General features: G+C 41.6%; 2 protein-coding genes across 9 annotated transcripts; one reads left to right on the forward strand and one right to left on the reverse strand.

The window, feature by feature from the left end:
- Positions 1-120: 120 nt before the first annotated feature.
- On the reverse strand, positions 121-11,086 carry C8H2orf76 (chromosome 8 C2orf76 homolog). 8 transcript variants are annotated; one of them, XM_040605181.1, is made up of 7 exons: positions 10,957-11,086; positions 10,395-10,468; positions 8,970-9,122; positions 7,170-7,220; positions 3,594-3,631; positions 3,378-3,459; positions 121-306 (listed from the first exon to the last, which is right to left on the reverse strand). In XM_040605181.1, exons 3-7 carry the CDS (start codon positions 9,100-9,102, stop codon positions 230-232), a joined length of 381 nt encoding a protein of 126 aa, XP_040461115.1. In that variant the 5' UTR covers positions 9,103-9,122; positions 10,395-10,468; positions 10,957-11,086; the 3' UTR covers positions 121-229. The 8 variants fall into 8 exon arrangements, with proteins under 8 accessions (XP_040461115.1, XP_040461114.1, XP_040461112.1 ...); XM_040605180.1 differs by having other exon boundaries at positions 10,395-10,543; XM_040605178.1 differs by lacking the exon at positions 10,957-11,086 and adding an exon at positions 10,891-10,939.
- Positions 11,087-11,208: 122 nt separating this feature from the next.
- DBI (diazepam binding inhibitor, acyl-CoA binding protein) lies at positions 11,209-14,542 on the forward strand. Its single transcript, XM_040605185.1, has 4 exons — positions 11,209-11,327; positions 11,470-11,587; positions 13,477-13,539; positions 14,248-14,542. The coding sequence occupies exons 1-4, from the start codon at positions 11,319-11,321 to the stop codon at positions 14,319-14,321; spliced, it is 264 nt and encodes an 87-aa protein (XP_040461119.1). The 5' UTR covers positions 11,209-11,318; the 3' UTR covers positions 14,322-14,542.
- Positions 14,543-15,199: the final 657 nt, after the last annotated feature.

The raw sequence follows: 15,199 nt of genomic DNA on the forward strand, positions 1-15,199 counted from the left end.
AGCAAGCAAAGGAAAAAGAAAAGCAAGAAAGACAAAAAGTAATTTATGACCCCCAGTTTTCCTTCTCTCAGTCTTAGCATATTGACAGAAATTAATTTCTATAGGAAGGGAACTGCACTGTTTGCAAAGCAATCCTCTAGGATTTATTGATCTTTAAGAAAAATCTCATTAAGCAGAATAAGGAAAATTTACAACAGGTATGGGAAAACAAAACAATCTCTTGGGATCTTCACCAGGCTGAAACAGGATTAGCTTTGTAGTTTCTGTAATCTTCCTCACAGAAGAATGCTAATTCGGTCTCATTTGCTAGAACGAATAAAAAAAATTAAATATTTAGCACACCAGTAAATGAACCACCCAACAGCCAGCTATTAGAATCTTAGAAGAGAACTGGCAACTTTTTTGTTAAAGACAATTATAAATCACCACACACTTCCCCCTCGCCCCAACATGCATTTTTGAAAAAAAGATTCCGGTATTAAAGATGTAATTTAACCTTGTTACAAAACAAGAACAAAAATCAAGAACCTGAATGTATAGAAGTAAATATGTACACAAGATACCTCAAGGTTTGTTTAACACAGCCTTCAGAATTGTTTGTATAAGCATTCAGCAAATTAAGTGATTGCATTCCTAACGCCTTCACATGCTAAAAAATAATGAAGCATTATTTTCTTTTTCTTTCTTTTGTGCATTTTTCTGTTAGGAAAGGGAAAAAAACAATTTTTTCGATTAAATTAGCCTGTAGGTATAATAATTTAATACTTAGAGGATCAGTAGAATATTTTACAGATCACTTTACATTCTCCCTCATGACCCATCAAAATATGTGTCTGAAGAAGTTAATTTTTTGCCCTGCTGATGATTAATTCATGAGGCTTCAACAATATGCAAAGTGAAAGACACAAATTGGCTTCTCCAGCAATACCTTCAAATACCTCTAATTATTCACAGGGGATATAGCAGAGCTAAAGGACCCAACAAAGGTTCAGAGCAGTCACAATTCTTTCAACCCAGTAGGTCAAGGACTTCCTCTTCTAAAACAATAAGTCAGCAACATTACTAATTCAGAACAGAGACAAATCTGATGGAAAGCCTTCACAATTATTAAACATGAAATTCTTTAAGGTGCTGAGCCAATAAGTTCCACATCCGTTTTTTAAATTAAACCTGAAGTTAATGAAGTCTGCCTGTCTTGTAAAAAAGAAAAAAAAAAAAAAAGAGCAGAAGGGGTTTTAGAATCTCAACTAGAAAACCGACAACACTGTTTGCAATGAATACTGAACACTTTATTAACATACACCTTGCTTTAAAAAAAAAAAAAAAAAAAAAACACAACACCAAAACAGGGAAGCATTAACTTTGCTGACTAGATAATAACTGTAATAATAATCACTACCACAGAGGCTTTCCCGAGGATACTTATCTAATGTCCTCATAATTTATAACTCTCTAGCCCAACCCTGTAAAGTGCCAAGGGCAATCAACTGCAGCTTAGAAAAAATGTTCTGTGTATCTCAGAATTTCCCAGATTTTCGAATGGCAATTCTCTCTTTTATTCTAGCAAATGTTGTCTAGGCTAGACATTGGAAAAATGTAATATGTCAACAAGAGGTTTAAAACCTTACTGATTTAAATGAAACTGTAAAAAACAAGGACTAGTGGTATATGCTATCATACTTCCTTGGTTTACTCTTTCCCACTTCTTGTTGAAGAAGAAGCAGTAAAATCTTAAAGATTTTACTACAATGACCCCACTTCCAACTTAGCTAATTTTCCTACCAAGATATGCTAGAACATACCAAAATTCAAAATAGCATAATGGCATGCTGCATTTTACAAAGCAAGAGTTTTTCTTTTCTATCACAAATACCCATTATACATTAACAATTAACTGCTGTTAGTTATTCTGAAAAAAAAATAAAAAGCAGCTTTAAATTATCTTGTGTCTTTAATAAGCCATCCTCTCCATGCAGAGACGCAGAACAGGCTGGTCTACTCCAGTTTCCTTTCATTGTAACATTTATCTTGATGTTTTAACACCTTTTCTGAGATCACATCCAACTGTTTCACTGCTGTAGCTACAGCTTAGTTTCAAAGATGGATAATATATACAAATATTTATCAATGCTATCAATACCTTTTTGAAAGAAGGCAGCTCTGAACAATGCAGTTTCTAATTCAACATTTGGCACTGTCATCAGTCCCTCTCCTGAACTGCATTGCCTCTTATGCCTTAGGTAGATAAAAATCATGCTTAAATGAATCTTCTGCTAACTAAATGACAAATTTGTAAGACTTGAGTGCCATTAATCCTCCTTTCTGAGGAACTTTTTTTTTTTTCCTTTTCTCTCCAGATAAAAAGACCTGGTTTAGTACAAACAGCCAGACAGTAACTATCATTCATATTATAGGAACACCCAGAGACCTTTAGGAAAGGTACACTGAGGCCAGCTCCAGTACACCCTAGAGAGAAACATTAAAAAGACATTCCAAATCACTTAAAACCAGAAAGTAAATGTAAAGAAACAAAAAAGCCAAGAAACCTATGTGAAAGAAATCCCATACCCCAGCTGGGGAGCTATCAGAGGGCAGCAGGAACAGGAGGGAGCTTTCTTTGCGAAACCCCCACACTTAGAGCACAGGCAGTTAAGCATTCCAGCTAGGCAAATCAGATTCAAATGAGCAAATGTCCATATCAAGGTGGAATACAACTACATCCCTTAAGTACCCTGCTGCCACAAAGTCATTCAGCCACATTTATGTGAAGCCCAAAGGACATCCAGGGACCATCAATTTTATCATGACAGACATTTCTTTACATTATTACCAAAAGACATGCCCTATATGTAGTCCCCTGTCAAAATATGAGAAATCAGGTCAAGTTTCAACTCTTTGCTATGTTCAGCACATTCTCTAAATGATAATGCTTGAGCTTTCCTGAGCAATCTGGCTATCAGGCACTGTATGCTGCACATTAAACAAATCTAATCTTATTTCATTATTCCATGCTGGTTCCACTACTTACATTTCTAACCAAAACATCAGTTTAAATGTTACTGATAAGACTAAGCAGACATGGTACTAATAACCTATCTGTCAATCATTTAAAATTACTCTCAGCAGAATTATAAGCATACCCTCTAAAAATCACAATTTGCATTCTGAACATTTGAGTGCAGATACCTGCTGCCCTCAGTCCAATGATTTGAATGTACATTATCCCCCCCTCTTCCCTGCATAATTATCAAGTAGTGTAAAGAGCATCAGGAATAGCATTTACTTTTCGGCAGGCTATCCAAACATAATCAGCCAGTTATCAATTTAATGACAACCACAATGAACAGCACCTTTAGTCAATACAAATGTACTCCTACCTACTCCAGCTCCTTTCAGCGTTTTATCTTCTTTCAAAATCAGTTTCTCATCATCTTCCAAACTCACTACAAGTTCACCAGTCTGCAAAACAGAGAACCAAAAACCAAAGATAATAAGAATTTACTGAGTGCCTCTGCCCCAGTCTTGTTTGACAGTGCAGAGATCCACTTGAATTAAAGCATGTAAAAAGGGAAGAACACAGCTAATAATCATACCTTAGATTTGTGTGCTTGGTGAATAATCTTCATCGTATCTGAAAGAAAAGACAATGTTTTCCTAAAATAAGGCTTAACAGGCAGGTAACACTGAAAGTTGTGCTTGGGGAAAGAGAGACAAACAAAGGGCTAAGGTTCAAAATCTTTTGTTAATAAAATTTTGTGTCTTCAACCTAAAAGAGGAGAAAACATCTTAATTTCCCAGTCCTGCAGCCACATTCTTGAACCAATCAATCCAACATCTCAAGGTACCACATCCTATTGGGCTCCTGTCTGCTGGCTGAATTACAGTAACTAACTAATGACCATCCCAATTGCCAGTCAAAACACATCAATTTAAATGCCAGTTAGGGTGTTTTAACCTAACAGGTTTTACACATGCAGGTGGTGCAGGACAGACAGCATTTATGCACTGTCAGCTACTACAGTTCAGACGATAGGCAGCAAGTGATTAAGACAGAGTAACCTGACCACTTCAACTCATTCCTTCAAATTTTCCTTCTCATGAAGAAAGCACCCACCACAGAAATTTTGTTAAGCAAGTCCATTTTCCATGAACATGTACAGCCTCTCCTCTTTTTAATGCTATACCCTCTTCAATAATATTTACCTCTGATATGCTTGTGCAGTGTAGGACTTTAAGAAATTATGTTATATAAAAAAAATACTGCTTTCCTCTGGCAATGTTAGCAGGGCTTTGTTAACAGAAGGGAGAAAGAGGGGAAAATAATGTGATCACTAAAGCAACCAGATGAGTGCAAAGATCCAGAGGGAATGGAAGTCAGAAGATGCCCATGCAGTGCTTAAAAAAAAAAAAAAAAGAAAAAAAAAATCAAACTCTAAAGCCTCTGTGTTCAAATTCAGAGTGACACATGAATCCCTTCCCATCAAAAAAGCAAAAACCAGTTCTGCTCGGCTGGTCATTTCCTGTTCTACTTTGGTTTTGTGCATTAACTGAACAATACATGTTAAAATAGTCTAGTAAGAGAATGATGCAAGGAAGTTAAATATAGGCTAAAACAACTTCCAAACTACTGAAAGCAAGTATTCAGATGTTCAGAATAACAGATATCACATTCCCATTCAGATTTCATACCACCAAAATGGCCCATTTTGAACATTTTATTTAAAACATTATAGAAAGTAAAAACTACTCTGTATTCCCACTGCAGAGGTTACTGAGAAGGCAACCTTAATATGTTGTAATAATTGCAGCATTAGAAGCAAGACACATATTAATTTGCAATTACCAGGACCCATCTTGCATAGATGTGTTGCAAAAAAGACCAAGCAATCACAGCAAAAATACACTGCAATCATGAAACCTTTCTGCCACAGCAAATACAATCCAGCCTCTGCTTGCTAGTTTTAAGTTTCTCCATCTACTTTGCCACATTCCCTTTTCTCTAGCCTTTGTCCATTCTCTGAACTGTTGTCTCTATTTTATTTGTTCACAACTGCACCACTGGCATCCAGCAGTTTATCATATATTCACCTGAGCTATTCAAAGGGCTTCTCTAACTCTGTCACAGAAATGAAACCACAGTCTCTTCTCATTATGATTAAAGTCTTAAGTCCTCTCAATAGCCTTTGTTATCTCATCCCTATTTAATTCCACTCAATCATATTCCCAAATTTTTATCTATCCTTTTCCAGTAGTAAATACTCTGTGACAACAAATAAGAAATCACTTTCTAAGTCTGATTCTGTGAACTGTCTACCACATTGCTCTGTATTCATGGAGAGAGGGAATTGAGAAGCAGCTTACGAGACAAGCTGGCACCCAGGCTGCCATCGTCAGTGAAAAGATGGCAATGACAGGGTAGGAAGATGAGACTATTGACTGAGAAGAGTTCTAGACCAAGGACAAGAACGGTGTCTACAGAGCAATGAAGAGAAAATGAAAGCATTGATACGTGAATTAGAGCACCAAGACAAGAGGGAAAATGTGATGTCATTATAGATGATGTTGAGAGAACAAAGTGGTGCTGAATTCTGGAGAGAAGAAGCCATAACAGGCCAGGTGAGAGACAGCCAGGTCCACCTGAGATTTCTGGCACTGCCAAACAAAGGAGGAAAAATCTGATTCTTACGAGCACTAGTCATGCAGAAGTCTCACTGCTCTTTCATCACCAAAATACAACAAAGACTGCAGAGCACACAAGACATGCCAAAAACATGAACCTAGATGATTCACAGCCTGAAGAGAAGGTGAGAAACTTGGCTTTGATTTTTCTGTGTGAAAATTTCCATGCAGCTAACACCATCCCACTAAAAGCAGGCCCCCACTAACTGGTATAACAGGTTTTTAAGTTCTGCAGTGTTTTTCACCCACATTATGCTCAGTTCTGCACAGCACAATCAGGCACTCAGCCACAACATACGCCTTGGGAAAAACTAAACTGATGCTCTAAGTGATGAAACAGCTAGCAGCAGGGATAGGGAACACAAGGAATACCACTGACAGTGGCAGTTCTAGATAGGACACCCTCATCTAGCCAAAGCCACAGATACTGGAGAGAGGAAGGGCACTCCAAATTCAAACTTACAGTTACCTAGATTTTAAGACCTTAAGTAATGTATTAAAAATAATCATAACATTCAAGTCTTTGCCACAGGCATAACATAAATCTCAACCCCTAACTCTTCTTCTGCTTTCATTTTGCACTATCTCTTTCACCATCAGCAAGAACACAGAACAAAATGCTTGGCTTTTTCTTTTTTTCTTTTTTTTTTTTTAAATAGGCAAGTAAACTCTATTACCATTCACATGTATTAAGTAGGTTCCTCATTCAATTCGTTGAATCACTGTAGAGGAAGGAGTTTGTTAACTCCAAGAACATGGGAGAGAGAGGATCACTTGCAGCAAAACTCCAAGGGAACTTTCAGAATTGCCGAGTTCAGGAAAAGATAAGTTACTCACATCCGAGTTAACAGACTCCAGGAAAGGAAATAATTTAGTCTATTTTGAAAGTAGATTCTGTCCCAAACAGATGAATTGCACATGTTCACGCCAATCTTCACAAAAAGGAAATATACACATAGCTTTACATAACTTCACACCAGGCTATTTCACCAGTTCCTCTGCTTCTCTTATATCACGTAAATTATTTAAGTATATAAGTCTTAAGCATTTTCTATTTACTGACTTCAGCTCCTGCTTCTGACTTCACAATTAGTAAATAGATACTAAAATACATAAGTCCATAGACAACTACAGTTTCAAAGCCTTTGAGACCACAAGCTGCTCACTACAGTAAAAAGAGCATTAAAAGCCACTTACAAAAGTAATAAAAAATTAATACTAAAAAACATTGGTACCAATTAGCAAATAATGTATAACATGCAGCCTAATTCAAAGATTAATACGGAACTTCAAAATAACAGCCAAGCTCTGTAGACATGATCCCAGTGGTACAACCCCAGCTACAAGAGCTGGACAGAGTTGCAAACGTAGGCAGGCACTGCCAGCAGCATGAGGATTCTACAGCAGTTTAAATTGTATAAAAACTGGTATAAAATATTATGTCTGCATTTTACAGGAATTAAAACAAAAAAAAAAAAAACCACACCTACCATACTTGTAATTTCTAAAAGGAGGAGGAAGTGCTGTTCTTGAAGACACATCTATTAAAATATAAAGCACCAAGTTAAAACACAGTTGTCTTTTATTATTTCCAATATTTTACTTTTCATTATTGTGCAATACGTGCACCCTGGACATCCTTTACATCAAAATAAATCCACAACACAGGAGACTTGTTTGAGCATCAAATACTAAAACACAACCTTTGGCTCAAATTCTGTGTTTTCTCCATACTGATTAATTTCACGTGAGCTTGAAGTCCCTCTGAACAAAACGACCTGTGAGGACAGTGTGTCAATACAATTAAGATATGATCACAGGAGTCTGATCCTTCAGAAAGCTGGCAGGAACATCTTGTTAATGGTTTGCACAGCATCTCCCTCTACCTTATACAAACAGCAAACAACTGTCACTCATATCTGAATTGTTCAGTAAACACAGCCATGGGAACCAGCCACAAAAAGGAAGCCAAACTGTAGAAAATTAACTCTTTAGACCCACGCAGGACACAGCTCATAAGCAACTGCAAGAACACTAACACCTTCCCTGGTGCCAACGTTTCCAGTGACACGCAGGGATTTAACCTGGGCCTTGGAAGGCCCAGCCACCTTGCGATGCTAAGCAGCAAGGTGGCTGAAACCATACTTTCATCAGTAGTTTAACAATTTATCTCAAACTCCCCCTTCAAAACAGGTTACAGTAAAGGAAGGAACACAGCTTTTGGACCAAGAACAGCACTATCCATCTGTGGAATGAGGTTCCAAAAAGCCTTATTCAAGATGCTAGCTTTGTCTCAAATAACAGCGAGTTGCAATACTGCACACATCAAAAGCAAGTTTCTTAGCATTGTTTTTTATTTTATCCTTCATAACAGCAGCTGTACCATATGTTTTGGAAGTGCTTGTAGTTTTCTCAAAGCATCCTACAATATTGCCATGCCTATCACTGTCAAGAAGTATGGAAGTTGCTGAAAACACTATATAGCTGTGAGGCCCAGGGCAATGTCCTAGAAGTTGCTCAAATATTATCAGCTGTAACAGTTCGAGACTTGTTTAAGCTGACTTCATGTAAAAAAAAAAAAATCAAATGATGTTATATTGCACTCTTTGAATGTCTCCATTTAGGTGTGTAGAAATACATCTGCAAGATCAGGGTAACGCCCTAACTACTGAGTCACTGTGTGGGCTGGTCTACGTTAATTAACTTTCAGATACATTGTCACTTTCAGCCAGGCTTCTAAACCATAAAGCTCATAGATGAGTAAATCCACAACACAAAGCTCAAGATGGAGACACAAACTTGGCAGCAAACATGCACAGTTAGACCTCGCAGTGTCAAAAACAATTTTTTGAGGTCCTCTCTTCTCACAAATAGCAAACAGATTTGCATTCCCACATTCCACATATTGGTGTAGTTCCTAAGGATCAAAGGCTCTCTAAATTTTACTAATTTACTCCTGTTAATTTATGAATAGCTGCCTGACAGCACCACTCAAGGAGCCTGAGGCACTGAGCCAAATGCACAATGCCTGCGTCTCTTTTTGACTAAACATGGGGATCTGGGCAGGGGGAGCAGTCTATCCAGATTCAGGCATGGCACATGGACCATAGACACCCTTATTAACTCCAGACCTTTCATCCAAGGGAGGAAAGCGCACAGGGGATGTAAACACAAATCTGGCATCTCTACCAAAGCCACAGAATTCCCATTCATTTGCTCCCCTCCACTTTCTTGTGCAGAGACAACAACACATGGCACTGAAACAAACGAGTAAGGCAACAGCCCCTTACCCTTCTGCACAAAAGTAATGAACTGCTTTACTGTCTGATCCAAGTTAACTCCATGATACACTACAGGTCTGAAATTCCGGTGTTCAAAAGAGCGAACAAGACGAACCGTGATGGTTGAGCTTTCTGCTGACATGAGAATTAATTCTGAATAACCTGGAAAACATTAAAGAGAGGAATGATTGCCCTTCCTCTGTGTACAAGCCCAGCTAGGAAACAAGGTACAAGCGGGTCTCAGGCAAAGATTAAAACACGGCGAGAAATTCAATAGCATTTTGTCTTTCAGGACTTTATTTCTATTATTTCTACAGAAGCAGTATCAGGATCTCAAAACAAACAGGGTTGTCTAGGATATTATTGATACTGCACACCAAATAGTCCAGTATTTGTACCTGTGCTGTGTAATACAGCACCAGACTCCCTATTAAGCACACAAAAATGTTGTAGATAAATGCAAGTATGTTGTTTGGGATTTAAGTGACTGAAGACTACCTGCTGGGTGAGTAACATTGTGCTCTAAAAGAATGTACTAAAATGAACAAACCCAAAACCTTCTTAATATACTTATATCATAGAGGACATAATACCCTGAAAAATGCCTTAAGCTGTTACACAATGCTCATTTTTACCTCCCTACAGAATGTGGAAAAACCTCCCCCACATACACATGCAAATAATTCTCCTGGTATACTACTACATAATTAAGAGGCTTGATTTAATTTAAAATAGTAGGTCTCTAGAATGGTCTACAGGGCTTATAGTACTTCAGCGAAGAGCAGAAACTACAACAGAAGCAGCTTATGAACCCAAGCCCCTCTACAAACAAGCCCACGTGTTGTTCCATTGGGTTCTTTCTCTCCACAGGAAAACAAGCTATTTCCTACCTTGACAATCTTCTCTTAATTTTGGTGCTGGGTATTCCTCAACAACATTGCTTTCTGGTCACACAGCAAACTGCCGTGGCTGCTGCATCAATGAGCAAAGACTGCAGTTTAAGTGCTGCAACATCAGCCAGGGACACAGTACAGCCTCTGCATCTCCTATCCCTCAGCAGCCATTTCAGTCACCACTTCCAGTCCTGCAAGGAATTCTCTTGCCTATTCATCCTTTCATGTTCTTTTTTTGTGTGCGTATGGCTTTTTTTTTTTCTCCTTCTGTGCTGCGAGGGGAGATTATCTAAGCACCCCACCATCATGCAGGTACCCAGGCATCTCCCAATCCTTGCTGTATTTGTCCTAGCAAAGTAAGCAAGCAGTATTTTCTTCAAATACTTTCTGCAGAATGGGGACACAGGCCTTCCACATCAGAAGGTAACTTGCTTTTACATCCCCTTGGTCAATAACTCCCAGAGCTCTAACTCAATTTTCATTGTAAATAAGCTGTGATACACAAATGAAAGATGCCAATCAAGAAAAGCATACTTTGTACCTTAAAATCACTAGATTTTTGCTATACAGCAAATATTAATATCTTCTTGATGCTGTTGCACATGGGCTTGAGACCTGGAGGGCACAGTAGAGAGTAAAGGAAAGGGGATAGCATTCAATTAACTTTCTCCTGAGCAGCATGGAAGAACGCTGTAAGAATACAGATTTGGGAGCAGAGACCGCCGCTTTTCACAAGTACTGTACAGACCCAACAGACCGATTCCACCTCGGGCGGAGACCAGGTACCGGGGCAGCACAGCAGACCCCCCGCAGGCGCTGGCCGGGGCAGAGGCGCTGCCGACCGGTACCTCTTGCGAAGGGGGCCCACTCCTGGGCCCGCCCAGCTTAGGCCCACCCGCTGTAGCACCAGGACCCGCGGCGGAGCACCGCCCGCCCCAGGTATCCGTTCGAGATCGAAGGGCCTCCCTCAGCCCTTACAGCCCCCTCAGCTCCCGTCCCGCCCCAGGAGGGCCGTTACCCCCCCTCAGCCTTGCTACCGACTGCCCCGCCGGCGCTTCCGGGTCCCTCTCCTCAGCCCGCCTTCGCACAGCCCCACCAATCACCTCGTTTCGGTGCCACCCACCGCACCGAGGGATTGGCTGCGAGGCGCCCTGTCCCCGCCCCCTTCCCGCGCCTCCGAGCCGCAGCGGGGCTGGGCGGGGCTCCCGCCTGCGGTCGGACGATGGCCGGGCGAGCGCCTCACGCCAGCGAGCGCCGCGGCTCCCTCGAAGCCCGCCCATCCCGCGCTGCATCCGCATTGGCCGTGTGCCCGGCTTCTCCCCGCCCCCGGCAGGCTCCGATTGGCGCCGTGTTGCCCGTGGCGCTGGGATTGGCCAGCAGGCGCTCTGGCGAGGAGTGAAGCGGCCGAGCGGCGGGGGCGGTGCAGCAGACGCCGGGTGGTCGGTAACGCGCTGGGCTCGCCGTCATGACTGAGGTGCGGGGGGGCCTCTGAGGGGACGGGGGGCGGAGGGGATGGGTGCCTCTCCCCCTTTCTGTCCTTCTCCCCTGCGTTGGGCGGTGGTAGTGGCAGCCTGCAGGTACTGACCTCAGCTACGCCCTGCGCCTTCTCCCTCTAGGCCGCGTTTCAGAAGGCCGCCGAGGAGGTGAAGCAGCTCAAGTCCCAGCCTACGGACCAGGAGATGCTCGACGTCTACAGCCACTACAAACAGGCCACGGTGGGCGACGTGAACACGGGTGAGCCTCGCCTCGGTCCCCGGCGGGCAGCGCCGCCCTGTGCAGGGCCCCCGGCGGGCAGCGGCCTGGCAGCTGCGGCTTGGGGGCTGGGCGGGAGGCGACGGGGGAGGCAGGGCCTCTCCCCTATTGAGTGCCACCCTTCCTGCAATCCCGCGGTTTAGCAAAAACGGCTCAGTACCGACTTGGCATGGATTTGTATGCGGGCAGGCATAAGCTGACCTGATAAGGGTTTGTGCAATTTGTGGTTTTTAGATTAACCCAGCCGCAGTCATCTAAATCGTGTAGCAACAGTCTGAGAATCCTTTGTGTTAGCTTTGTGAAAATGTTGGGTTTGGGATTATTGGAGACCTCTGTCAGCAAGTACTTGCTTAGGCCGAGGGATGCTATCTTAATACAAACACTTCTCAGTTAAACAGGCTTAAACAGCAAGGCAAACCGTACAAGTGTGGAATTGCAGTAACTTTGAGGGGTGGAGTTCGTTTAAATTGGATTGGATGCTAAAAATAAACTGTAAAACCAAAACAGAAGAAGGGGACAAAACTTTATAGGAGCTGCAATTAAATACCACATCTTGGAAAGACTGTAGCAGAAATATCTCTGCAGGTATGCTATGCAAAATCTCTCCTGCTACTTCTGTTGCTACACTTAAGTCACTGGCAGCTCAGCCTAAGAATGACATTTAGAATGAAGCCTGTCTCTATTGGCCTCGTATAACACTTCAGTAACTGGAATTAGAAAGGGAAAAGGTCATTTGTTTGGAGCACTGGCCTCCTGACCCAGTTGCTGGTGAAGTTTATTGGGTGTCGATTAAATTAAAAGCTGGCAGCGAAGTGTGCAGGAAATGGTCAGTATGGGCACTTGCAGTCTCTTACCCCCCACACACACATACACACCCTGCAAGATGAGCAGCATGGAGGGGGAGAAGAACTAACTGGTTTTAAGGTTTGATCCTTTAGGTATGAGTGGACCTTAGCAGTATTAATGTTTGCTATGGTGAAATGGTGCTTTAGAGCTGTTAATATACCAATGTTTCTGCATGTTGCTGTGTTTTTGTGAAGCAGTAGCTAACAGGAGTTGGCTAGAAAAGCAGTCTCTGTAAGAGTAAACTAATAGGGTTTTTGTTGGAGACCGGTGGAGCTGCCAACTAGTTTTGCGGGTCACATTGCCATGTGAGCAGTACAAGGGTATTTTTGTGGGTAATGTCCAGTTCCATTTGTTAATCCTAAGAATTGTCTTCAACGAGACGGGAAGTAAAAACACAGAGGGTTTTATGTTTCTTGCTATATTATTTTCCGTATCAAGGGGACTTTATGTGAATAATAACCATATACACATCCGTATCTCATTTATTTCTTCTTTATTTGGCCACAATGTAGCCTGCAATGAAATGAGTTAGAATTCAGAGCTTATATCCCGAGATGACAGAGCAAATGAAGAACTGTGTGTTAGAAACATACTAATAACTTGATGATAATGAGTTCTAAGCTTTGCGCTACTAGTTTTGATTTCATGTCTCTGTGTAATGGACCTTAGGGCATTTCTGCTTTACTTTAAAGCTGATGCTCTTCAATCGGAGAGCTGACACGCAACAGCAGTCTCTTCAGAAAGTACGATAAAACCAAATCATGCTATTTGGTGGTGATCTGCTCAAATGCTGCTGTCTTAGGGGAACTTGACAGAGAATATCTCTGTTGCCACCAGTAGCATTCCAGCATGCTTCCGTGAGGTGATCTTCTGACTACAGGTTAGTAAGTAATAGCTGCAAAGATGAACCATTTTATTTTATCATAGTTAAGAGCTAAAATATCCCTTTCCTTCAGGAAAGGAATGAGTACTGCCTACCTTCAGACCACACAAACTAATACCGCTGTTTATCCTGTCTCTTTCAGACCGCCCTGGTATGCTGGACTTCAAAGGCAAAGCAAAGTGGGATGCCTGGAATGCATTGAAAGGTAAGTGTCTGCTTAAAAAATTAAAAATTAGTAAATAAAACCACAGGCAAACTAGTCAGAAAAGCATATGTCGTTCAGCAAGAAATAAAATAGTGTGGCCTTATAAGACAAGAGTTCTAGAATGCTGTGATAAACTTACTTTTGATTACCTCTGCAAGGCAGAAGTAATCTTGAAAAATGTAGCCTGTGTGAAATGGGATTAAGGTGAAATATCCCCCAGCTGGCCCAAGATGCCACACAAAGGAGAACTGTAGCAGCAGCAGCAACTTGAGTCAGTTTTCCAGGTCCCAGCCTGGTACCCCAGAGACTGAGCTCTCCCTCAGTTGTTTCTTTTGAAGCTTTCCTAAGTGGAAGATGCAACTGGGTGCTCTCCTCTAAATAAGAGCCAAAGAAATTATTTAATCTACGAAAACGGGATTTTTCTGGTGTTTTAAGAAGCCAGCACCACATTTAAATGCAGTCTAAGTTGGTTGAATAGCTTTCCTCTAATGGTTGTTATAGCATTAATAGAACTTTATTTGTATAGACAGCAACAGTGTATTTGCCACTTTGAAACACTGCTTAATATGTCTGTTTAATACTAGATTCACAGCCAAGTGACCTTCTTAGCTTCTTTTCTCTCTGGTAGCGTGCTGCTACATGCTATAGCAAGGAATTGTGACTTGCATGCAAAAGGTATCTGACTGCTTCCTGTGTTCTGTCCTTCAGGAATGTCCAAAGAAGATGCAATGAAAGCTTACATAGCGAAAGTGGAAGAACTAAAGGGCAAATATGGCATCTGAGGACTGGATACAGCAGCCACTTGCACACCTGAAACATGCCTTATTTCTAATACTGTGGAAAACTGGTTTCTGCAAATAATTTTAAATACCTGTATATTACAGTCAGTTTTCCTCATGCCTGTAGTTCTGAGGAAGTTGTGTACCTGCCTAATGTACTGACACGTTATAAATTTCTTCTGGGAACAAAATCTGGAACTCATTAAAGTGCATTTGGTACTTTAGCTGTTGTTATGGTCATCCCTTAGCGATTTTTCCGAATTCATCCCTTGTTTGACAGCTGCAACGTGGCAATCACTGCAAGGTGCAAGCCAGCCTCTCCAGTCGCTGTGCCGCTAGAGGGGGCTCAGCAGTCGGCGCTCCTGCCGTACGGGCTTGTGTCCAGACCTGTCGGGTCATGCCTGGTACTGCTTTGCCTCCTGCCTTGTGTAAATGAGAGGCAACCCGCAAAAGCTGGAGCGCCACGAAGATTACTGTGAAGAGGCTCGGTCTAATGCTGTGTGTACAGAGTACTGCTGTTGCCATGTACCAAAGCTGCAGTGAGGGGTGAATCAAGTATAAACTAGCTTAACACTGGCAAGGCTGTTCAAACGGAAAGACTTGGTGCTCATCAGAAGTTTTATTACCAAACCCACAGCTATGACTATCTCTAGTAGGCTTTTACCTGTTTTGGTCTGCCTAGTATAGTCTGTTGGAGCTGCTGATGCTGGAAAAGGGAGACATTGCTTCTAAAAGGTGACATGTACTGGTTAGCATCTGAACAGGTGAGGACTTCAGTCTTCAGATAAGCAATTGATTTATAGAAATACATAGGGGTGAAACCTATCATTACCCATCTGTCTAGGTAAATACATACTTTTGTACTAAGTTACACAGGCTTT

The sequence above is a fragment of the Falco naumanni genome, chromosome 8 (genome assembly GCF_017639655.2).
Source record: "Falco naumanni isolate bFalNau1 chromosome 8, bFalNau1.pat, whole genome shotgun sequence".
NCBI lineage: Eukaryota > Metazoa > Chordata > Aves > Falconiformes > Falconidae > Falco > Falco naumanni.

Coding starts and splice junctions, on each gene's coding strand:
- DBI (XM_040605185.1), top strand. Junction 11,588..13,476: donor GGTGGGCGACGTGAACACGG/GTGAGCCTCGCC, acceptor TGTCTCTTTCAG/ACCGCCCTGGTATGCTGGAC. Junction 13,540..14,247: donor TGCCTGGAATGCATTGAAAG/GTAAGTGTCTGC, acceptor TCTGTCCTTCAG/GAATGTCCAAAGAAGATGCA.
- C8H2orf76 (XM_040605181.1), bottom strand. CDS start 9,102: ATGTCAGCAGAAAGCTCAACCATCACGGTTCGTCTTGTTCGCTCTTTT. Junction 7,221..8,969: donor CATTACTTTTGTGCAGAAGG/GTAAGGGGCTGT, acceptor ATATTTTAATAG/ATGTGTCTTCAAGAACAGCA. Junction 3,460..3,593: donor ACCAAGCACACAAATCTAAG/GTATGATTATTA, acceptor TCTGTTTTGCAG/ACTGGTGAACTTGTAGTGAG.